The sequence below is a fragment of the Aphidius gifuensis genome, linkage group LG3, assembly GCF_014905175.1.
Source record: "Aphidius gifuensis isolate YNYX2018 linkage group LG3, ASM1490517v1, whole genome shotgun sequence".
Taxonomy (NCBI): Eukaryota; Metazoa; Arthropoda; class Insecta; order Hymenoptera; family Braconidae; genus Aphidius; species Aphidius gifuensis.
This window is the reverse complement of record NC_057790.1, coordinates 18624305-18649227: the sequence shown is the minus strand read 5'-3', so window position 1 is coordinate 18649227 and position 24923 is coordinate 18624305. Positions and strand designations below refer to the sequence as shown.

Below are 24923 nucleotides of genomic sequence, written 5' to 3'. Positions count from 1 at the left end.
TTATATTCAATTATATTATTGGAGTACTCTGGTGTCATGGCGCCATTGACGTCATTCAGAAACAATTTATTATTATTATTTCAACACATTCATGTTTTTTTATAGATGAAAAATCCCACTTGTTCCACCCATGATTTAACAAGTGTATCGATTTGTGTATTTTGTTGACGTGACACACTCGTTGATGAACCTGTAGATACAAAATTTGAAATAGTTCTCGTATATTTAGTTCAATTGAGTGCCCATAAACACGTGAATTTACTTAACTTTATTGATATAATTTTTTTTTGATAAAAAATTTTAATATTATCAAAATAAAACAAAATAATAAACAAATAATTATATAATATAATTACAAAACAAGATAAAATTACTTGATGGTAAATATGACAAGAATAATTAATTTAAAAATATTATTTTATTTCATTGGTGTGACCTTGTTACTGGGGTCAATTGTAGAATGTATAGAAGTTGAAAGATATGATCTATTGATGCCAAAAGTAAGACCAAATGTGGTAAGTCAACATGTATCATAAATTTAACAGCAAGTTGTTAATTTTTAAACAATCAAAAAAAAACCATTTCAATGTACAATGATTATTATTATTACAGGAAGAGCTATACTTGTGTACACCAATTAAAATAAATATGACAAGTAGTTATTATATTGTTGGTTTTGAGCCAAATGCATCAATGAATACAGCTCACCATATGCTTGTTTATGGATGTTCATCACCTGGTTCTAAAAAATTTGTTTGGAATTGTGGTGAAATGTCGAATAATGTTGATGATGGACGTGAACATAGTGGACCTTGTCACAAAGATTCTGAAGTAATTTTTAATTCTATTATATATAATAGTTAAATAATAATTATATAAATTAATAAATAATTTTTATAAATAGATAATATATGCATGGGCACGTGATGCACCAAAATTAACATTACCACAAGGTGTTGGTTTTAAAGTTGGTGCTGGAACAACAATAAAATATCTTGTACTTCAAGTACACTATGGACATATTGATAAATTTAAAAATGATAAAAATGCACTTGATGATTCTGGTGTATTTCTTGAATATACACGTAAACAATTAAATAAACAAGCTGGTGTTATAATATTAGGTACAGGTGGTGTTATTGGACCAAAAAGAACTGAATATATGGAAACAGCATGTGTACTTAATGAAGATAAAAAAATAATACCATTTGCATATAGAACACATACACATTCATTGGGTAAAATTGTTTCTGGTTATGTTATTAAAAATAATAATTGGATTGAATTGGGTAAACGTGATCCATTAACACCACAAATGTTTTATCCAATTAATAATCAATTAGAAATTACAAAAAATGATACATTAGCAGCAAGATGTACTATGGTTAGTAATAGAGATACATGGACACATGTTGGATCAACAGCAATGGATGAAATGTGCAATTTTTATTTAATGTATTATGTTGATAATGGTGAACCACTTAAAACAAAATACTGCTTTACAGCAGGACCACCTGGTTTTACATGGCGTAATGCTGGAATTATGAATATACCAGAAATAGAAGCATCATCATTGTAAATTAATTTTTTACTATTTTTCATAGTTTATTTTTAACTAATCTATGAAACAAATAGTATCTTTTTTTTTTTTCTTTTAGTCAAATTGATCTATATTTTAATGATTTTAAATGATAAAAATACTTAATTATATCTGCGATATTTATTTTAGATTTGTTATTATTCAAGAGAGAATTTTACTTTGAAAAAGACAAAAAAAAAAAATTATTTTTAACAATTAAAATATTATTCCAGTCAGTATTTTATACTTCCATAGTAATTAATAAATTTAAAATAATTTATGATGTATTTTTTAATAATTACTTAACAATACATTCCGTTAATTTTTTAAGTTTGTATATAAACAATGAGGCACGTACTTTTTAATAGAATTAGTATGGCACATTTAAATTAATATTTTATTGAATTATAGTCGTTTAAATTTGTAAATTTTATCAGGCAGTTGATGAAAATTAATATTTTATGATTCTCAATCAATTTATTGTTGGTGCTATTAAAACAAAAAAAATAAACAAATCATATCTTGTGCAAACTACGGTAAATTGTATATTATTGTGAAAAGAAAAATATATGGAGATGTGTAACTAAAAAAAGAAAGATTTATAAATCTTGAATATCAATTGTATGTATATATTATAAACAAAGTGATTAAATACGATTGAATATTTAACAAAATATTATGAATAAACGAAAGAAATATAAATAAGTTATATGATATGTTGATGCATTTATTTTTCTTGAAGGAGAAAATTAGATTTTAGATATTAAATAATATTGGACAGCAAACGTAACAGTTGTTTTCCAGAGTGTAGATTAAGATAGAATAAATAGAGCTTGTTTTTTTTTAGTTAAAAATTTTTTTTTATTTTACAACGTTTTAAGGTACAATAAATTTTAAAAAATTGATCCTCACTCACTTGTAAATCTAGTCAAAGAGACCTGTAACAAAAAAAAACAGAGAAAATAATTATTAACATATTCTGTTTAATGTTTTAATGAATATTGATGACATTGATATTATTCATTTAAAGTTAATCATCAATATGATTTTTCAGCTAATACATGCTAAAATAATAATCATTAAGATTGGAGGATGTGATTGAATTTATTTATTGAGATTGTTAAATTTAACTTACCGAATCCCATGTCATCATCAGATTCTTCTTCTGGTTCGTCTTTCTTTTCAGCTGCTTTAGCTGGGGCAGCTTCACCTGCTGAGGCAGCAGCAGCAGCAGCAACTGGAGCTAAACAAAATTAATAAAAAAAACATTAGAATATCATTCATGATACTTTGATTGAATAATAGTACAATAATTTAAAATGTTGATAAATAGCAGCTAGTTTTAACTGGGATAATTGTTAAACCCGACAACATACTTCTAACAAATTAATTTCCTCGCTATCGCTGACCTAATCAACAAGAATACATATTGATCTGGTGGATGAAAGGAGGTGTTTTCAAATGGATATTAATTAAATGAAACTTACCACCACTTGCTGGAGCAGCACCAGCTCCTGAACCAATGTTGCTGATCAAATCTTTGATGTTGATACCTTCAAGGGCCTTGGCAAAAAGACCTGGCCAGTATGGCTCAACATCAACATTGGCAGCCTTCAAGATTGTTTGAATTTTCTCTCCCTAAAAATTATAAAATGAAAATATTAACAATCACGTATTAATTGATCTAAAAACTATCAACTTTTAATTGATTATTAAGAAATTGGTATTAAAACAAGTCCATAGCACTGCCATGTGACATATTCTAAGGTTATGTGATTATTTTTTTTTAACTTACGGTAACAGCAACATCGTCATCAGCAAGGATGAGTGCGGAGTAAACGCAAGCAAGTTCAGCGGTGGTAGTCATTTTGTTAATTGATATTTATTTTGAAGATCTATGTCTTTAATTAATTATGCAAGTCGCCAAATCAGGCCTTAGCTTAGAGAATAGAACAAGCACAATTACCACGTTTCAAACGAAAAGACGGAAGCTCTAACAAAAATAATAATAATAAACTCGAAATTTGAATCAGCGCTGTTCTTGATTTTTTTTTAAAAATTCGCGCATTTGACGCCATGTTGGCAGTAACGACAGCGCTCCACTTGAATTAGCGTTCACTTTGGGTTACTAAAATAAATAAGATAAATTGTGTGACGCCTGAAGCTGCCTGAAGCAGTTGCAAGCAGTTGAACGCCATTTTTGCTTGTCTTGTCTCTTGTGTTTTTTGTGGTTTGTTTCATTAATCATACTTCATTATCATTACTTAAATTATCAAAAAATAAATTTCCAACGTGTTTTTAATAATTGTATAATATAATTTCATCATTCAATTGCATAATTTTATCATTTTTTTGTGTCTTAAAATATTGCCCGAAACGATCCTCGAAAAAGAACGCCGCGTCGATGATGCTTGGAAATTTATTTTTTTTATTTATCGTTTTGTGTGACATAATTTACTTATTCTTTTTTTATTTTTTTTCTATTTTATTATATTCTTAAATTAATTTATTTATTTCGATTTTCGTGACGATAATTATATATTTTTATAAAAGTGGGGGGAGTTTTTTTTTTTCATTTTTTATTGCCGGCGTCTGAATAAAATTAATCGCTTTTGTCTACGTCTATAATCTATTTTTATTATTTAATTTAGTTTATTTTTTTTTCCGAACAAATTAATATAATAATTAACGACTGCTCAATAATAATTGCGTTTTAATTAATTCATTTGCAAATCATTATTTTATAGCACAATAATGGTGGCCATTTTGTCTCATCAGCGTCCCTTTGTCGCAACAATACGTTTATTCATTTTTTTTTTTTTTTTCTTCGCAAAACTATTAATTATTGTATACCTGAGAATAACAATTAATTTTCCGATAAATATTTATGCACGTAAATATTTTTGAATTTTTTTTTTTTTTTTTTTTAATATAGGTAAAATTGATATCGACGTCGGGAAAAACGAGCTCTTCTTTTTTTTTTTTTTTATTCAACATTGTTCAACATCTACGTCGAATGATGAAAATGTTACAAATTCAACCCATTTTATTTTTATCATTCTCCATTGGCGATTTTTCATTACATACTTATTATTTTATTCGTCTACGTCATACTCAGTTGACAATAAAAAAAAAAATCAACTGGATCCATCAGCATATCACCCTAAAAAAAAATAAATAAATGAACCAATGTGACTGAATTTACTGAAAAATAAATGCTAATTAATAGTTTAGCATATACCCTCTGCGACTTTTTTAATGCGTAAAATATAACTTGGTGAAAAAGATCACCAAGTTCATCTTGCGATACGCCCTATGCAACAACACCATTATCAGCATATGTACCCCAGCTTGCAACAATTTTTTTTCAGCTTATGCGACACTGGCTACGTACTTGTTTAATGCCACTAGATCTGTGTCATCTAGAACATCAACAAGTTTCGTTTAATTACTCGTGAATACGTTGAATAATTGTTTTTAATTTCAAACGAAGCTGGTACCATTATAATCCAATGATGCAGCTGGTTTGATTTCATCGTTTCCATCGTCTAGTTTTAAAAAATTATTATTTGGCATTGAACATTTTTTTTTGTTCTTACCCTGACTTGATGAATTGTTTTTGAATTTGTTTTTTTTTTTAAATAATAATTAATTTTGATCTAAAATAAAAAATATATATTTAATTGATAAAATACAAAATAACTAATATTGTTTTATGTTTTGATATGTTTTTTAGTGTATTTTTGAGAGTATAAAAAAATGTTTGTCAATATTTGGAATGACTGGAGTGTACCAGATGATTTGTCTGAACATATTGGAGGTTTTTACTGATACAGCTTGTGATAGCTGATCTAAGGTAAAATTCTCATAATTGTCATCAATATATTTTTTATTTTCTACGTGGTTTTTTTTAATGACAAAATATTTTCAACGTAAGACACTGGACGAGTCATTTTTAAAATAAATATCTTAAAATACCCACTATGCCATCAAAATCCTGTTTGCCCAACTGAAACGTGAACAAGTAACTCATTCGTTTTGTAGTCGTTGGTAACTTGCTTTGGATTTATCACTCTAACATTCGAAAGTAAACGAAACACCTGACAATATATATTCGACAATACTATTCAAAAAATAAAATCAACTAACCAATTTAATTATTAATAGCTGATTTTATTTATACAACTGATGACAATCTTTTTTATTTTTTTAATTTTATAAATACTATGCTATGTATTGCTCTATCTCACCCAGACATAGACTCATCATTGGTAAATGGATAAAAATTATAAATTATAATTTTTTTATTCATTTTTATCATGATGATTTGATGAATTTTGATTCATTAGATTTGTTTAAATAATACTGGTTGATCTAAAAAAAAAATATACATATTTAATTGATGAAAAACAAAATAATTAATATTTTTTATGTATTAATAATTTTTCCAGATAGTTTGTAAGAGTATGAAAGTAATTTGGTGAATATTTGAAATGACTGGAATGTACCTGTTGATTAATCTGAACATATTGAAGATTTTTCCACTGACACAGCTGATGCTAGCTGGTCTAAGGTAAAATTTAAATGATTGTCATCAATATATTTTCTATTTTCTACGTGGTTTTTTTTTATGACAAAATATTCTCAACGTAAGACACTGATAGAGTCTCTTTAAAATACCGACAATGCTATCAAAGCATCACTGAAACGTAAACGTGTAACTGACTGGTTGCTCAGTTGTTGGTAACTCGCGTTGGATTCATCATTTTAACACTTGACAATATATACGACAATACAATATAAAAAATAAAATCAACATAAACTTGACAATTTAATTATTATAATAGTTGTTAAATTTTATTATTGTAATGTTGATTGAAACATTTTTCAACTTTATTTGATTTTTTTTATCAACTTATGTGTGTTTCCTGTTAAACATCTTGGTAATTTATGTTTAGTTTATTAATTAAAGCATTATTAATTGTCAATAAGTTGATGATAATTGTTTAAATAATTCAGGTAAGTATTTTGTTAACGTATTGAGCTCAAAAACTAATTTACAAGACGTAACAAAGACTATTTACTTATGATATAAAAAATAAAATCATAGTCATATTCATTATTAAATTTATTACTGATATAAATAACTCTGGCAATTTTACAAATGAATTATTCGTTTTGATTTTATTAAGTCAATAGAAAATTTAAAAAAAAAAACTATTATTTTATAAATCAATAACTAATATGATTTGTTTTTCTGTTAGGAGGACCATTTAATTTAATAACTGGAGAACCAGTTAATTGAATGATTAAAGGATCATTTGATTAAATAACTGGACGACCATTTAATTAAATAACTGGAAGATCATTTAATTAAATAATTGGAAAATCTACGTTGGATGATGAACAACCGCGAAAAAGGTAGGATTTTATTTAATTAATCATGAGAAAAAGTTGCATGTGATAATAATTTTTCCTACCGGTACAATGTTGTTTCTTGAATTGATGAAAAATTGAAAATTATAAGACTAATCATTTAAAATTTTTATCAGCTTCTTGCTTTTAACGAAGCTTAATAATTAATATTTTTTTTTTTTTTTCGTTTATTTTGTGTTTGCGCTTTGATAAAAAAAAGCTGCTGATAATAAAAGTGTTGTTGTGAATATTCGGTAAATATGAAAAATATATTTTTTAATTATCTTGGTAAGTATATTTTATTTTTAACATTACTTATTATATTATTTAATTATTCAACGAGTCATTTTACAACTAATTGTCATCATGACCTTGTATCTCCCTTGTTGCATCTCTTAATTTAACAACAATCAACAAATTAAATAAATAGGCATTTATAAATTATCAACGACAAAGACACTTTGGTTTTTTTATATAAAAAATATCTATTCAATATAAAATATTGCTGTTGAAAATTTAATCATGAGTAATTTGTTTGTTAGAATTAAAATAAAATATATTACACCTGCGGTCAATCGATAGTATCCTCAAAAAAAAAAATAATAATTTATAAACCGGTTTTTTATATTCAACACGTTTATTTGAATCCATCGCTTCAACAATGCAAATATACACCAACTCATTCTGATTTTTTCACACGGTTTTTTTAATATTTCTTCGAAAAAAAGAAGAAAAAAAAAAAAGAAATAAAAAATATAAACATGTGTATTTATTTAAACTTAAATCATAATTATCATAAATTTCTAGTAAAAAAAAAAAAAAAAAAAAAAAATTTAAATAATTAAAACAAATGGTAATGAAGTGAAGCGAGCAAAATTGGTGGGAATATATTTCTGCTGGACGGCTATCACCGTTGAAAGTAAAATTGGGTTACCGAGACATGTTGGCGACGAAGCTCATTAACCCAACGTAATCCTTTTCTTTTGATTTTTTTTATATCTTATATACTTATATATATATTTTTTATTTACAAATACACGTATTTTCTTTATTATACAAATTTTAAAATTCGACAAGTTTCCGGTCAGGCGAAATAAAAATATCATGAGAACCGTAATTGCAGACATTGATAATAATTTTGCAAAAAATAATATTTTTGAATTTTTAAATTACCGATAAACATATTTTTATTTGTCACATGATTATAATATTATTATTTTTTTTTAAATAATAAAAGCTGCCAATATTTTATAAACAAATTGGAGCTTATAGTTTATTACTAGAGAAAGGTAAATTTTTATTAATACGAAAGATGAAAAATAGTATATCAATGCATCATACTTTCATTTATCAAGAATAAATTATTAACCCAATGTCAACCCCAAAACAATTAACCAGTAAATTTAAAACATACTTAATTTTTAATTTTTATTATACATCAAAACGACCTATATATTTATTTTTATAATTTTTTTTAATTATCGATAATTAAAAATGTTTATCTAAACATTATTTATACTCGGTTTATATTTACCTGTATATAGTTTTAAATTTTTAAAATTTAATTAGAATTTTATTTTTCAATTAAGCTTGATAAAATAATTTTTTAATTTGATTCGGGGTGATTAAATTATCGTTAATACGTTGATTGCTTTTAAATGAAAAAAAAAAAAAAACTAAATCAATTATTGATTGAATAATTTAGTGCTTGGTATTTTTAAAATACAATTATAATAATTTTAAACTATTTCATGCAAAAGCTAAAACAAAATATAAAAATTTTTGTTGATGATAATATTTTGAAATTAAATAAATAAATTCATAAACAGGTCAATGATATTTTTTACAATTAACGATAAAAAGATTGAGTTAAATCCTTAAGGTATTAAATCCCAACACCCCCTTTCTCCATTTTAAAATTGTCAGGAAAACGATAAATGACCAGACACAACTCGAAAGTGAGACCTCGATCACGTTTCATGGCCAACTCTCCCATCCAGGGTTTTAGTCACAAATGAGGCTTGGCCTAAAACTTTATTTGCACCTTCTATTTATTATGTTTAACATTATCATCAACAATCTTTTTTATAAACTCACAGGGTGTCATTGAATTATATTGATAGGGTTGTGCTTAAATAGGACAGGCAATAATAATATAAAAAAATCATTTACTTTTATCAATATAATTAATATATTCAATCAATTAAAATAATTGCTTTCCAAAAAAAAAAAACACGTAACTAAATTCAATAATTTAAAATTAAACCTATATTTATTTATTTATATTTAAATTTTAATTAAAAAAATAATTTATTTAAAATTTCATGGATATTAATCTTGTTAAATATATATGACATATATTTATCTAGATTAATAAAAAATTGAATTTTATTTTTAAAAATTAATAATCAAATTTGATGATGATTATTTATTTTACAAAAATTTAAAATTTTTTAAAATAATTTTTGACGTGCATATTAACAATACTATTTTTATGATAATCAGCGAGGCTTCCTGTTGTGCAAAAATGAATGAATATAAAATTAAAATAATAATTAAATTAAGAAATAAATTGTAATGAAAAAAAATAGAGGTTACAGCCAATTAAAATAATTTTTATTATAACTGGTACAAAGCTGGTGGCTAAGAGGTTTTTGTGGGGGTTGTATTGGAGTAAAAAATATTTTTAGTCAAATTGCATATTAATGGTTTATAAAATTTACAAGATTTTATTTAAATCATTTAATTTCTTAATTAGGTAAAAAATAATACAATAGCATTAGAAATTTAATTTTTTAAAAATAATTATACTTGAAATTTTACGGATGAATCGCGTTTACAAATTCACACTGGCAAATAAAATGTTGATTTAAAGCCAGCTGAGAATCCCCATGAGTATAACATCAAGTAACATTTACTTCTTCTTCTTTTGCGTCTTGTTCATTTGAGTACATGAAGAAGTAAAAGAGCCGGCCGGCCGGTGAACAACGACCACCAAGACTGCTTGGCTGATCAGTTTCTCGTTGCGCTTTGAGCTATAAGCAACATCATTCGCAAACATTTTACCAATAAATAAATTAAATTTTTATTTCAAATAGCATGTCCAAGTGTCAAGGAAATAAAGTATCTTAGTGATTTTTTTTCAAAAAACGTTAATGCAACGTTTTTATTTATTTTTTTTAATTTTTTTTTTTCTATTTGGCCATTCAAGATAAGGTCAGTTTTTCTCTGTCATTTTTTTTTTCCTAATATAACAATAATTTTTCATCTTAAATAATTTAAATTTTCATTAGTATATATTTTTTTTTTTATTAACAATTATTTAAATATAAATAAAACAGCATCATATAAATTTTTAATAAAATCAATTTTAATTGTTGATATTTTCCATGCAAACTGGAAAATTTAAAATTCTATATAATTTGACAAATTAACAGTACGGTTGATTTAAAAAGAAAAAAATTTTTTTTCTCGCATGGAAAAAGAAACTATGTAAAGATTGCTCAAAGATTTCTAATGTATTTGATGTATATTTTTTTTTTTTTTTTTTTTTTGTGTCTTCCATACGAAACAATCCGGTTTTCCGACGAATCGATCCACTTTTTGATATGAACGATAGTGAAACTCAACCGTGATCCTTCAATTTAATTGATCTTGTATAGTGTATATACCTCAAATATTTTTGAAGCAAAAAATATGATAATTTTATTATTTATGAGTACGTTAGATTTTTTAAAAAGATTGATGCATGTCATCCACTGTCCTCTTTATAGAATTATTATTCCTACTTATTGTCTGACTCAAACGTAATTGATTATTTACTCTAACTCAAATCTCAATGTAAACTCATCTCTAAAAAATACATTCACAATTTTCTCTTTCTTTAAATAAATTTTTTTATAATTCAAAAATTTATAATATGTTTGAATCAATAATTTCCAAGTACACAAGCTCATGCATTTATTTGTCGACATTTTTTAAAAATTAGAAATTTCTTTTTCTATTGTAAAATATAAAATTTTTATAACTACCCGAAAGATATAAATATTTTTAATTATATTATCTAGCATATTACGATAAGAAAAAATTTGCATTAATATCTTCTTTTTCAAATCAAAATAATTACATTAAAAAGTGAATTAAAAATCTATTTTTTATTATCCATTTATTCATTCATAAATATTTTAATTTTCAAATATTTTCTTATAATCTTTGACATACTTTGTTGATATTTTATACAATTGATACAGTGATTACTTATCAATTTAAATATATTATCCTGACAAAATGATCGTTTATATATTTTTCATGATGTTTCATTGGCAATTTAACAAAACTACTTGTAATAATATTATTATGATAATTATTTTTAATGATAATGATGGTAATAATGATTTTACGATTGTATGCTTCTATTGAGTATATATATGCTTTGATATTTTTACCATTAAAGCGATTGTAAAGACATTGAAAATTTGTTTGAGAAGTAAAGATGATGATCACGCCCGCAAGCGTCGTCTACCGTTACCACGTGCTTCAATATCATATTTGTGTGAGTTTAATTCAATGTACTTGTTTCTTTTTTTTTTTTTCTCATCTTTCTTTTTACGCAAATCCACGTGTATATTATCTCTCACTTATTCACATATATATACATATAATATATTTACATACGGCACACTTTTAACGTTTAAAAAAAAAAAATTATTTTGTCATTTAATGCATAATAATTATGATGATAATATTTATTACACCTGATATACTTGTATATATATTTTTTTTTACATTAAAAAATTAAAAGTGGATCATAAAAAATGTTGAAAATTTGAAAAAAAAGTAGATTATTCATTTTTTTAAAATTCTTTAAATTTATTTATATATATTTTTTTTTTGGTTTGAAATTGAACAAATATTTTTCAACTTAATTGGTATCAATTAGTTTTTTTTTTCTGTCATTTTTAATTATAATTGTTGAAATGATTCTGTCAAATTAATTTTTTTCTTTTAAATATTTAAATATTTAGTGTGTATATTTAAATACATTGTTGTCTTGTTAAAAAACAATGATACTTTGGCGAAAAACCCACCAAGAATTCTAATGTATTTAACATTTTTTTTTCATTTATTTTTTTCAATTTTTTTGTCGGCCTCGCGATCCGGTTCTCAGTTGACTCGATCCACTTTACGATCTTCAACGATAGTGAAACTCACTCGTCTTCCACTTTAATTAATCACTACCTATAACTCCATATGCATTTATTTTCTATCATCAAAATTATACTACAACTTGTCAAGTATATGTATAAAATTTATATTATAAAAAATGAAAATAATTCTCATGATTTTTTTTTAACAAAATTAAATTTATTACAGCTTTTTAAAATTAAAAATAAATATTTTATCTGCATATTTTAGAGTTTTTTTTATTTCTTTTTTTTCTAAATTTGAAGTTTATAAATATATGTGTCAAGATGTGGGAAAATGACTGTCTGTCGAAATGAAGATGCTTACTTAAAATTTTTATTGCCAATTTTAGTTGAAGAAATTATTAAAAAAAAAAAAAAAATACTAGTAAAAATGAACGAGGTAAATATATACTTAAAAATGTATAATTCTCACATCTATTTGTATAAATAATTTACATGTTAAAAAGAAAGAAAAAAATGTTAATAATTGTTAGTGAGAGATTAACCGGAACTACTGAGTCCAGTCTCGATTTTATTAAGCCATTTTAAGAGTCATTTCACGCGTGATACGACACAAGTGTTATTTTATACACAAAAATAAATAATAAAAATAAATAAACATTTGTCAAAATGAAAATTTCATGTTGAACTGCCATGCATAATAAACAATATACACCGTGAATGAGCTCAAAATTGTTAGCATGGTTTGTGTGTTTTGTCGACTGACCTCTTTACTATATACAAAAAAAAAAAAAAAAATATATATGCATACCCACACATACATGATTTTAATATATTAATTTTCATATTGCATTGTCTAACATAATCATCATCAGAAATTGATGTGAATAAAAAAACAAAAAAATTGAACGCTCATATTGAAAATTAAATTGAAGAGAATCACCGAGTGAAAGTCACTATAGTTTACTTTGCATAATTTATTCATTGATTTATATTTATTATCTTTTTTTTTAGCATACTTTAGTTGTTTTATACTTTCGGATAAAATTATGAGCTACACAATGTGTATTTTTTTTTTTTTTTAATCTTACAAGTGTATTTGATTAAAGTTTAAAAAATTATAAACAAGCAAAAGAGTCAATATAATACATTAGTAAATTTTTTGTATTTGTAAATTGATAATGATGTTAAATGTATTAGGGTTAATTTATTGATAAAATAAAATTATTTGATTAGAATGATAATGAAAAAAATAAAATAAATAAATATCCATGTGAATAAAACGTGTGGTGAAATTGAGCCCCATCGTGAATGGTATAATATGAAATTCATTGGCAAGGACTTTCTCGCCGTTTTAAATCGCGTCTGATAGTCGTTTTGGTTTTGTTACAATGTGACTTGTAGTGTTCGAAAAATAAAAAAAAATAAATTTATTTCTCGATGGGGCATATATACCACCATCGTATATTCGTCTTCGTTGTCGTGAACAATCCATACTAGCACGATCAGTATTGCAAAGTGATGCCTAGGAAACTTGTTTTACTCGTGGTTTATCGTGAAAGTATATATACTGAAACTTTATTTGCAGACGAGTAGCAACGAGAGATACAAGGTCGCGATGACAATCGGAAAATGGTCACTGTGCCAATGACACTTAATAAATACTTTTATCATCATTAATTTTTTTTTTTTTTTTACACATTAAAATATATTTTTTTTTTTTTTTTCTTTTTTATTTATTCTTCAGATTGACGGTGTTTATATTATTTCAATATGTGGATTATTAAAATTATTGGATTATACATGGTACTGGGTGTTGGATGTCAAACAATCACAGATGATACATTTCAAAAAAATAGCGGTGAGTTTATAAAATTTTTTATATCAAAAAAGTTTTTAATAAAATTGGTGAAAAAAATTAAATTTAAATAAAATTGTCTACATGCTGTGTCGTGTTAAACAAGATTGTGTGAGAAAAAAAAATAATTTTTTGTATAAATTTGTGAATTAAGGTAAAAAAAAAAAAACACGATTAACGTTTAAAGTATCAAATTTGATTGATTTGCCATAAAATTGGAGAAATAAAATTTTTTTGAATAAAAAAAAAAAAAAATGAGATGAAGATGCGTGACGCGGCAAGAGAACATCAAAGAATATAGACGAATGTATCTATATATGTATACATATATAGGTATATAAACGCGCATGTTTGTACTCGTCGGGTCAGTAGGTCATACTCCACTTGGTGCTAAGAGCCCTGCTCACTTCTCATATCGTTTTGAACATCTTTTATTTCAAATGCAAAAAAAAGTTCTTCCTCCCCCTTGTATACTAAAAAAAAAAATAATAAATGATTAATAACATAAAGATATAGTAACATAAATAATTTATTGAAATAAAAATTTCGGTATTAGAGTCATTTTATAAAATAAATTTGTCAAAATAAAATTAAAAATTACATTATGAGCAATCAGTATCAGGCTAACAATTTTAATTACATTTTAATTTTTTAAAAAATCAATTACACATTGTAAACAATAATAATAACAATTAAAAACTTAAGCAATTGATTTATAATTAATTTCAGATTCAAATGAAAGTAGCCGTATATTTTCACCACGCATGGATTATGATGAATGGACACCACTTGGTCGAGGTGATCCATTAAAAAATGATCCAACATTTGACTATGTACCACCAGTACTTGAACGTGTACAATATTGGCTTGGTGATACACAATTATCAAGTACTGAATCATCACCAAAAAGAGATGTACTTGTACTTGGTGTAACAGCAAAAAAAACAAGTCAAAAAATTCCAGAAAACTTTCTTAAATTCATGGATTCATCAAAGTACGCCCAGGAGCAAAGCTTAAATCTTCATCATATTGGAACATATAAGAACCGTAATGATTTTACTGGTAGTACTGGTGCTGAATTGCCCAAGGTTATACGTAATACTAAATTTCGAAGTGGACCAACATCATTGGAATATCGTATTATAAATAATAAATATTTAACAAATTCACAATTTAATGATAAAACAAAATCTTATACAATGATGATACCACCATCATTAAATTCTGCAATTAAATTTAATACAATACCAAATTCAAATTCATTATCTAAAAAATCTGAATATCCAATTAGACAAGAATATACATCACCTTCATCAACATCAGTATCATTTGAAAAATCAAATTTAATATATCATAAATCAACACAAGAATCATCTGATTGGTCGGCATCGTCAAATAATAATTACAATAATAATAATAATCCATCAGTATCATTTTCATGGCCAACTGAAACACCAGAAAATGAAAGATTTGATGATGATCATCATCAAGTATCAGCATCAATGAATCATGAGGTTGTTGTTGTTGGTCAAAATACACAAAATGCAAATATCATTGTTGATAATTCAGATGAAATTATGAATACACAAGTTGTTGTTGGTCAAAATAATATTATTGAGCCTCCAATTGAAAATTTTTCATCGACTGAAAAATCTACAATGGAAATTATTATGGCAAATACATCAAATACAATTGATGATAATAAAAATGAAACTGTAACTGTTGTTATGCCAACAAATTATCATTTTGAAACAACAACAATACCACCACCACCATCATCACAACCACCAAGTCAAATTGTTGAAACAACAAGTTCAATTCCATCAGCTACAATGTTAATGATGTCTTCAACAACAATGACACCACCTAGAATGCCACCAATGTGGCTTAAAGAACCACCACCATCTCTTGTTCCACCTCCAGAAATACCAAATATTATGTTTTTACGAAGACCATCATCATCATCATCGTCATCAATTACATCTATGCCACACTCAATGATGCCTTTTAGAATGACAAATCATCATCATCATCATCATCATCATAATTCACCATTAGGTAATATATTAAAAAATAAAGAAATGGTTACAACAATTCCAACACCATCAATAACAATACCACCAATAACAACAACACCAGCATCAATGAAAATAACAGAAACAGCAAAAAAAACAACACCATCATTAACAACTAGTACAACAAATGCTGATGGTTATACAACAGATCCAATATTTTCACATTATAAACAACCATCAATGCCACTTAATGGACCAATGTATCTTATTATTCAAGGACATTCAAAAGTTAAAACATACAAACCAATGGTTACTAAGTATGATATTATAACAAGTACAAGTGAAAGACCAATGACAAAATATGAAAAAATTATAAATGATAATGAAAGAAAAATAACAACTGTTAAAACGACAATTATCGATTCAACAACTAAAAAAATGAAACATTTTAATTTGATGAATCTTGTGGAAAAAGGAGTAAGTGCTTTTACTGTTCCCGATGAATACTAAATATATTTTATACTTTATTTTGTTTCGTTTAATTTATATAGGTATAAATAAAATTTATGGTTGTCTTTTTTAAGGCACCTCATGTTGATATAGATATTTTTTTTTTTTGTTATAAGCCGCTGCTTGTTAAATTGTAAAATTTATATTTTTTATTGAAATAATTTCAATTATAATAATAAAAAATTTTTTTTATTTTTATTTTTATAAATAATATTAATTAATATTTTATTTTAAATTAGTTTTTTAATAGTACTAAAAATTTTTGAAGCTTTATTTAGTTCAATATAATAAGTAGAAATATTCTATACTTGTCAGACTGTATAAATAGTCAGACAAGTATTTTAGCTGGATTAAAATTTTTTAGAAATGATTCATCTATATAATTTTATAAATAGTTAATTTTTTATTATTATAGTGAATATTACAATCTAAAAAAAAAAAAATTAACACTAGTCTTAAACCGTTTTTACCAAACTTATTGATAAATTAATTTATAAAATTTAGAAAAGAAAAAAACAAAAAAATACAAATAATAATTTGTAAAAATACAAAAGGTATTTGTACCTGCAATATAATATTTATTAAATAAATTGTTTTTATTAGTATTTTTTTTTTTTTTGAAATTTTTATTTGGAGTAAAAGAAAAAAAAAAAATTAAATAATAATTAATTTAAGTAGATAAAAAAATATTTTGTTGTTGCAAATAAATATGTGGAACGTAAAGTATGTTTGACGATGAACAAGTCCAGTGTCATTGAAGTAAACTGGAACAAACATCGTAAAAAAATATATATATATGTATATAAAAAAAGCTAACCCAATATTGTTACTTGGCATTTATTTATACAGATATATAGATACTTGGAATTGACATTGTGGACCAAGTTGGAATGAACTTCCTCAACAGCAATTCATTCATTCTTTTTTTATATATATATATGTGATTTTTTTTTGTCTTCCTTGTCACTTGTCGTTCCTTTGTCCGGTTTTGTTGCTACGTGAGTTCCAGAAACACACTGACAACTCTTTTCCCGTGATCGTATTAGAGGACGATCACGGGAACGTCATTCCTCAATAACTATTTCAAACACTTCCTGTCCTCATAATTTATTGTAAAATTTCACCTATATATTGCTAACTATTCATTTATTTATAAATTCATTTAATAAATGTACTCTGAATATAAAACCAAAATTTACAATATATATATTTAACTTTTTTTTATTAAGTGATTTTTATTTATACTCTTTTTTTTGCAAATTTAAATTCCAAATAATGATGAGAGAATATGCCTCACCCGCATTATTGCAGTTAAATAAAATATAAACACACGTCTTGAGCTCTTTGACCTGATGATGGATATCGTCATTGCACAAAGTGAATGTCCATTTAACAAAAAAATAACAATAAAAATTCTGACCGACAATAATCATAAACGCAATGTGAATAATAATCCATCAGTTTTCACATGCTAAATTCATCACTATATAGAAATGTATATTATTAACATTTTTTTTTTTATTTTTAATTTAATATGTAGGTCTTAAAATGTATATGAAAATTTTACAAACAGAGAAAGTGTCTTTGTGGATATCCGGAATTTAAATAATTATATAATTTTATTTTTTATTTGATATTAAATTATTTTTTAATATCAATAGAAATTTTAAATAGAAAATTTTATTATTCTTTTTTTTATTTTAATGAGTTTTTTATTATTATTTATAAATCAAATAAGTTATTTTTCCTTTTTTTAGAAAAATAATTATACAGGCATAAAGTAATAAAAATATAATTATAATAATTATTATTAAATTTAAATTGATGGATATTACCTTGACTTGCAGTTTTTTAAATTTAAAATTTACTTGATCGGTAATGTAGCGTGGCGCTACTTGTTGATCAATCAATCGATCGAACAAAACAGAACAAAATAATTTATTTTTCTAATGGTCACTTCACCAATTAGTTGAATAGAAAACAATTACAATTATAAATAAATTTTTTCAATATTTGCCATTAATCAAGGATGTATTTTTTTTATTTGATAATAATATTATAATGATTTTTTATCGGGAGCGTATAAGCTCAACAATTATACTTAACATTGACAATAATTATTTGATATATATTTATTTGATATTATTATAAACTATGAATATGTCTATCGTTATCACAGTAAAGTTTTAATCTAAAAGAAAATAATATTATTGAAAAATATTAATAACTAAATATTATTTATACTAATTATTTTTATTTTACATCAATTCATAATTTTAGTTATTTTCTAGAAATAAAAATAATCTATGAAGAATTTAAAGAATTGTATTCACCACAGTAAAAATTGAATTACATTAATATTTTTATATAAAAAGAAAAAAAATTAATAGCAAATCTACAAGATCCTATACATTTAAAAATTTTTCAAGTCTTTAAAATTTTTAAAAATCTAATTTTGATTTATTGATAATTTCTTAATAATTAGGTCCAATTGAATTTTCAATTTCATTCAATGATGGTACAAGTGTTTGTAATGAAAAATATCTTGTCTTATCATTAATATCAACACTTGTAACATGTTGAAATTGACATGGTTGACTGATATTACATTTTGCTGGTGGTATAAATTTTTTAATAACTTGTTTTTTATTTTTTTTTTTATTTTTACCTGGTACTGATAAGCTTATATTTTCGGGACAAGATACTAAATTTTCAATATGTTGCCAAAGTTCATTTGCTGCTTTTGAATTATCAAAACTTAAACCAGCAAGTCGTGAATGATCTGATGATAAACACAATGTATGAAATGCAGGACCAGAAACCTATTGAAAAATTAAAATAAAAAGCAAATTAAATTCTCACATTATAATAAATTTAATATTATAGTTTTTAATTTAAATTAATTAATTACCTTGTAGGAAGTTAAATGATCAATTGTTTCACGCCAAAGTGTAAAACATGTGCCTCTTTCAGCTAATAAAATTTGAATTTGTCGTCTTGATCTTGATCTTGTCTCACCAAGATCTAATATAACAACAGGAATACCAGTAAAACGTAGTTCCCATTGTCCTTGTTCCTGTGATGTATTTCCAATATACAAGTTTGCCAATGAATCACAAACATAAACCTGAAAAAGAAAATGAAATTTATTTATCACGTCATAACTTCCGTTTTAAAGTTGTTTTCAATTATTTATTTATAATTATATTATTATTATTGTTTTTCTAATGGTTTAAATTCTTGAAAACTTGTTGAAACAACTGGATGACGATTGTGTGTGTATGTGTGTGTGTGTGTGAGTCATTGGAAAGGGCTTGAATTAAACTTTCTAACAAGTTATACGTTTATTGGCTTGTTCTACATTACCAGTATCAAGTATTGTTTATTTGTTTTTTTTTTCTTTGTTAACGATAAATTGTTTATTATTAATTTAATTTTTTTTTTAAATAAACATCAAATTCTTATTAAGCATGCTGATTAAGTTCAAATGAATCAATTTATCAATTTAATAATATATTTTATCTATATAAATATCTGCAATTTCTATATTTATTTATAATAAAATTAGATAGCATTTTAAAATAAATATTAATTGATAAGAATAAATACTTTCATTATTGATTATTTATTTATTTTTTTTAATTATCAATTTCAAGTTCATTAGTTGATAAATAAAATTGCGACAATGATGATTCATGAAAATTAAATTTACTATACAAATTAAATTACCAAGCTTCTAGCTAAATGATATGAAGATAATTTTTCATTTTTTTTTCCCTCATAAAATAATTAATGAGCATAAAATTCTATAAATAAATATATGTTTAAATAATTAATATTAATTGAAATATAAATTATACCTGTGATTTTAAACCACGAAAAAATGATTCCAATTGTTCACGTTCAGTATGACTAACTGGATCCAATTGATTTTGATCATCACTATTAACTGAACTTCCTTCACTTCCTTCATTACTTGACGTTGTTGATGTATCAGCATCACCAGTCGATGATAATCGTCTACGCCCACGTTTACGTTGTCTTTGACGTCGTTGACTTGTTCCACTACAATCACTATAATGTGATGAACTATGTAGTGATAAATTTGACTCCAATGTTGGACAGGAAGCAGCATAAACTGCACCGTTCATTTTTTATATAATGATTAATTTTTATCTGCAATATAAAAAAAAACCACATTTAAAAAAATATTCATTATATCAATAAGATAATATACTAAAAATAAAATATTATTTTTTTAACTGAATTTATCAGTATTTACAGCTGTAAAAATATAATTTCAGTTGATTTGTAATTACAAATTTTATTTATTTTTTTACAATTTATAAAATAATTATGATATTTTTTTTTTTTTTCGTTTGATTTTTTAATGATAATAAATTTAGTTTTTTTTTTTTGTAACATTAGGGTTATAAAAATAGAAAAAAAAAAAAATAGTTTTGCAAATGAGCTTTATGCAGGCAGTCATCAAATGCATGCTCCGGATCCGCAAACTGGCGGAAGTTGGTATTGTTTTGAAATGAGTCCCTTCTTCTTCACTACTTGTCTCTCGTATAAATTTCATACGCATGTTGAACACGTTCACAATACACATACTCGGAAAAAAAATAACATAAAAATTAAATGTCTAATGTCGGTGTATGCATATGGGTGTACAAGTACAATGTACATCGATCAAGGGATCTTGCTTCTTTTTATTATTTTTTTCTCACACAGCATTTTGAAAAAAATTACAATTATTTCCCACGCTTTATTATTTTTTCTGAAATCTAATTTTTTATTTAAAATTTGTCCTTGTTATTGTATACTATTATATTTTATTTATAAAAATATTAATTTGGTATTTAAAATATCGTTTTTTATTTACTGATTAATATCGATTTTATTTTATAGTTTTTTTTTTTTTTTGCACATTTGCATTATTTAGGTAAATTAGAAAAGCAAATTATTCTCAATGTCCCATTAAGAGCCGGTTATCAGACAGTTAGAATATTTAAATATATTTTTTAAATTTGTTTTTTTTTAGTAGAGAAAATTGATGAATATGATTTTTTTTTTTTTTTTAGAAAGTTTATTTGTTTTTTGAATAATTTAAAAGATATAAAAATAAAAATTTAAGTAAAAAAGTTAAATGATTTTTAAATTATTTACTCTTTTAATTTTCAAGTTTATGTTAAATAAAAAAATATAAATTATAAGCATGAAAAATGAAATATTGTTATCAGATTTTTATAGTCTCCAAAGCGTATGTGTAAACATTAAAAAAAAAAAAAATCATAATAATATTTAAATAAATATTCAAAAACAAATTAAAGTCATATACTCATATTTATTATTATTTTTTTTTTTGAATAATTTATAACGTCTTTTTTAAATAATGTATATTTGTTTGTAATTGACTTTAATCACTGACAGCTTGTAGAAACAATTTTAAAAAATGACGTAATTCATTATGTTGACGTAGATGTCATCTTGTATGAGTGAACAGAATAAAGACTATAAGACTTTATCCCTCACGAAAAAAAGAATTGAAAAAAAAAATAAAAATAATTTTCTTGTTTTATTGCATCGACGTGTCTTTTTGTTAAAAACATTGTACACCAGACACTTTTACTGACGTAATTTAAACATGTCTTATCATACTTGAAAATAATATCTCATTTTGTTAAGTCAAGTATTCCAAGAAAAATTTACTTCAGATGACTAATGTTCATCTTCACTTACACATTCCAATTATTTATTTTTTAATAAATAATACTTGAATATAGTTAAAAATTAATTTATATATATTTTTTTTTTACAAATTTAATTACAGTAATTGATCTTGATTTATTGATGATTAATTTTCAATTTTTTATAAACATAAATAATATTTTAAATTATTCTTTTTTTTTTTTTTAATTATATAATTATACACATGACATTAATTTAATTCAATAAAAAAAAAAAAAAATAATATTCATCATCAATTTAACAAATAAGCAATACGTCAAATAATTTTTCATTTTTTATATATCTCGTCAATAAAAAGCTTTCTAACGATGACATATTTATATAATTTAATAATGCCAGATCATCCTCAATGATTTTTCGATATCGAAAATCGAAAGTTTCAAAGTATTTCAATTTAAAATATATATAGAATAAAAATACACATACACTAAATAAACTTTAAAAAATAATAAATTTAATTATATTATTATCAAAAAAAAAGGGCGATTAAATGAATTCACCACACCTCCATTACCTAGATTTTTTATTTTCTATTATTATTAAAAATAATTTATCATAACTGTTAAATAAAAATTTCCCACAGTTTGGTTTTTTTTTTTTTTCTAAAAATATATTATTTATTTATTTAAACAAAATAAATATTCGTTTTGGTTCATGAAGGACCTGGAATGTGTTTGGCATGCATTGGCATAATATACCTCTTCCATCATAGTCTTATTATCCGGTAAAAATAAAAATAAAAATACTTGCCAGTTGAGAAATAAAAAAATTATAGTCAATATTATTTATATTATTTATGATTAAATTTAAAATTAATAATTTTCATTAAATTAATATATATATTAAATTATTATTATGAATAATACAAGTACACGTATAAAGAAGACGAGTATGTGCCGATTACTGAGGGCAGGAAAAGAGTGCATCAAGGAGAATCGACGGTCAACGAACCAACTCGACGGTCCCCGGACAAACTTCTTCCTTGTGCATGTTTTTTTTTTTTTTTTCACAATGAATATACCTGTACATTAAAAGTTGGTACATAACAAAATAAAAAAATATTAAATTGATCAAACTGCACCTGACCAAACTCAGTAATAAAAATGAAACATTTAATTTTTTATTTTAAATTCATCTCAAGTCAAATTAAATCATTGAATATTTGAAAAAAAAAATATATAGGTATTTTTTTTTTTATTTTAACTTCTGCGAAAGGGTTTAACAAGTGGATAAAATTCCAGTATACTCGTATTGAGGAATTTAATTAATTTTTTTTAATTAAATTAATTGATAACAGATGGGGAAGTTTAGTTTTAAAAAATTATGAGAAAATATATATTATATAAAATTAAAATTAGTATGATGTGGTTTTGTTAATCCATAATGATGGTTTTTTTTTTTTTTTTTATTTTACTATATTTTCGATAATATCGTGTTGGAATTTTTTAAACATATCGTCAATTAAAAAAGATAAAAAAGATTAAACTGGTTTAAAAAAAAAAAAAACTTTCTTTTTTTGTATATTTTTGTTGAAAAAAGGTTTTTTTTTTTTCTTTTAATCTTTTTTGAATTTGATACTTTTCTTATCTTATTATACTTTTAGGAAAGTTGAAATGAGATAATCGATGACACAGTAGTATATAGGTATATCTCGTGACACACTGAACCAATTTTTCATACATTTATTTCTGTTAAGTAGAATGCGCATAATACAATCACGTTTGTTCAAGTGTCCAATTAGACTAAATGACAATAGCGAATATTAATATGATTATATTTAAATTTTTCCATATATGAAATATAATTTTAATACTAGTTGGCAACTAGCGTTATTAAATAGAACAAAAAATAAAATAAACAAACAATAAGTATATGATATTTTTTTATTACTCGGTTCGCGTCATTAAAAAATAAATATTGAAACAATAAAAAAAAAAAACAAATCTTTTTCCTTAGAATGACAATTAAGTGATAAGATTGACAAATAAAATAAAGGCAAACATAGACTGTTATCATTTTAATAATAATATGAGGAAACTTTTTTTTAAAATAGTTATCAAATAAATAATAATATACTCAAAATGAATTTCAATATATAAATTTTATTATATTTATAAAAAATTAAATAAAATCATACCTATAGGATATATTAAACGGTGACGATAGTTATAAAAAATAAACAAAATTAAATGTTTAATTAATAAATCCCCTCGAGTATCTGGATTACTGCATCATTATTTACAACTTATCAGCATCAAACAACACATGACTCACTCTCGTTTGAGATGAGGAAAAAATTGCAATTATTTTTACTCCTTCAATAGTAATATGAATAATTGTTATTATTTTCTATTTCGATTATTATCAAGAATCAATTGTGATGACACAAAAATGAGTAGATATTTTTTTTTTTTTTTTTAATGATCAACAGTGTGTCACTTATTTGTTTTGTTTTTTTTTTTTAGTTATTATAAATGAAAAAGGTGTGGGATTTGAGTAGTTTTATAAAACGCGCAAGTCTTTACACGATGGTGAATGGCGGTATACTGGTGTGTCGGTGGAATCGTGGAATCGTGAACGCGATGGAGCAAACCGTGCGTCACAATTCTCGATGGCGAGGCCAGTGCGCACACTAGCTCTTGTAT

The 24923-nt window shown here is 24.2% G+C and overlaps 4 protein-coding genes and 1 long non-coding RNA gene across 7 annotated transcripts; 3 read left to right on the top strand and 2 right to left on the bottom strand.

The window, feature by feature from the left end:
* The first annotated feature begins 28 nt into the window (after positions 1-28).
* Positions 29-2386, top strand: LOC122852438 (peptidylglycine alpha-hydroxylating monooxygenase). The gene is made up of 3 exons (XM_044152232.1): positions 29-515; positions 613-831; positions 905-2386. Exons 1-3 carry the CDS (start codon positions 378-380, stop codon positions 1577-1579), a joined length of 1032 nt encoding a protein of 343 aa, XP_044008167.1. The 5' UTR covers positions 29-377; the 3' UTR covers positions 1580-2386.
* Positions 2387-2406: 20 nt separating this feature from the next.
* LOC122852441 (60S acidic ribosomal protein P1-like) lies at positions 2407-3455 on the bottom strand. The gene is made up of 4 exons (XM_044152237.1): positions 3375-3455; positions 3067-3217; positions 2715-2822; positions 2407-2517 (listed from the first exon to the last, which is right to left on the bottom strand). The coding sequence occupies exons 1-4, from the start codon at positions 3444-3446 to the stop codon at positions 2504-2506; spliced, it is 345 nt and encodes a 114-aa protein (XP_044008172.1). The 5' UTR covers positions 3447-3455; the 3' UTR covers positions 2407-2503.
* Positions 3456-3462: 7 nt separating this feature from the next.
* LOC122852442 lies at positions 3463-6988 on the top strand. Its single transcript, XR_006373821.1, has 4 exons — positions 3463-3809; positions 5316-5435; positions 6031-6152; positions 6844-6988. It is a non-coding gene; the product is annotated as an uncharacterized LOC122852442 (long non-coding RNA).
* Positions 6989-10028: 3040 nt separating this feature from the next.
* Positions 10029-17059, top strand: LOC122852435 (probable basic-leucine zipper transcription factor L). Of its 3 annotated transcripts, none has more exons than XM_044152226.1 (3): positions 10029-10210; positions 13889-14002; positions 14729-17059. In XM_044152226.1, exons 2-3 carry the CDS (start codon positions 13915-13917, stop codon positions 16522-16524), a joined length of 1884 nt encoding a protein of 627 aa, XP_044008161.1. In that variant the 5' UTR covers positions 10029-10210; positions 13889-13914; the 3' UTR covers positions 16525-17059. The 3 variants fall into 3 exon arrangements, with proteins under 3 accessions (XP_044008161.1, XP_044008163.1, XP_044008162.1); XM_044152228.1 differs by lacking the exon at positions 10029-10210 and adding an exon at positions 11525-11546 and having other exon boundaries at positions 14729-16640; XM_044152227.1 differs by lacking the exon at positions 10029-10210 and adding an exon at positions 13595-13776 and having other exon boundaries at positions 14729-16640.
* A 70-nt stretch (positions 17060-17129) lies between these two features.
* LOC122852434 lies at positions 17130-24922 on the bottom strand. Its single transcript, XM_044152225.1, has 4 exons — positions 24416-24922; positions 20385-20700; positions 19436-19651; positions 17130-19346 (listed from the first exon to the last, which is right to left on the bottom strand). The coding sequence occupies exons 2-4, from the start codon at positions 20673-20675 to the stop codon at positions 18999-19001; spliced, it is 855 nt and encodes a 284-aa protein (XP_044008160.1). The 5' UTR covers positions 20676-20700; positions 24416-24922; the 3' UTR covers positions 17130-18998.
* Between the last annotated feature and the right edge of the window lies 1 nt (position 24923).

Excerpts from the sequence above, each read along its gene's own strand:
- LOC122852435 (XM_044152226.1), top strand. The coding sequence starts at position 13,915 with ATGTGGATTATTAAAATTATTGGATTATACATGGTACTGGGTGTTGGA. Across the intron at positions 14,003-14,728 it reads TACATTTCAAAAAAATAGCG|ATTCAAATGAAAGTAGCCGT; the intron begins GTGAGTTTATAA and ends AATTAATTTCAG.
- LOC122852434 (XM_044152225.1), bottom strand. The coding sequence starts at position 20,675 with ATGAACGGTGCAGTTTATGCTGCTTCCTGTCCAACATTGGAGTCAAAT. Across the intron at positions 19,652-20,384 it reads TTCGTGGTTTAAAATCACAG|GTTTATGTTTGTGATTCATT; the intron begins GTATAATTTATA and ends TTTCTTTTTCAG. Across the intron at positions 19,347-19,435 it reads ATCATTTAACTTCCTACAAG|GTTTCTGGTCCTGCATTTCA; the intron begins GTAATTAATTAA and ends ATTTTTCAATAG.
- LOC122852441 (XM_044152237.1), bottom strand. The coding sequence starts at position 3,446 with ATGACTACCACCGCTGAACTTGCTTGCGTTTACTCCGCACTCATCCTT. Across the intron at positions 3,218-3,374 it reads ATGACGATGTTGCTGTTACC|GGAGAGAAAATTCAAACAAT; the intron begins GTAAGTTAAAAA and ends TATAATTTTTAG. Across the intron at positions 2,823-3,066 it reads TGCTGCTCCAGCAAGTGGTG|CTCCAGTTGCTGCTGCTGCT; the intron begins GTAAGTTTCATT and ends AATTTTGTTTAG.
- LOC122852438 (XM_044152232.1), top strand. The coding sequence starts at position 378 with ATGGTAAATATGACAAGAATAATTAATTTAAAAATATTATTTTATTTC. Across the intron at positions 516-612 it reads CAAAAGTAAGACCAAATGTG|GAAGAGCTATACTTGTGTAC; the intron begins GTAAGTCAACAT and ends TTATTATTACAG. Across the intron at positions 832-904 it reads CTTGTCACAAAGATTCTGAA|ATAATATATGCATGGGCACG; the intron begins GTAATTTTTAAT and ends TTTTATAAATAG.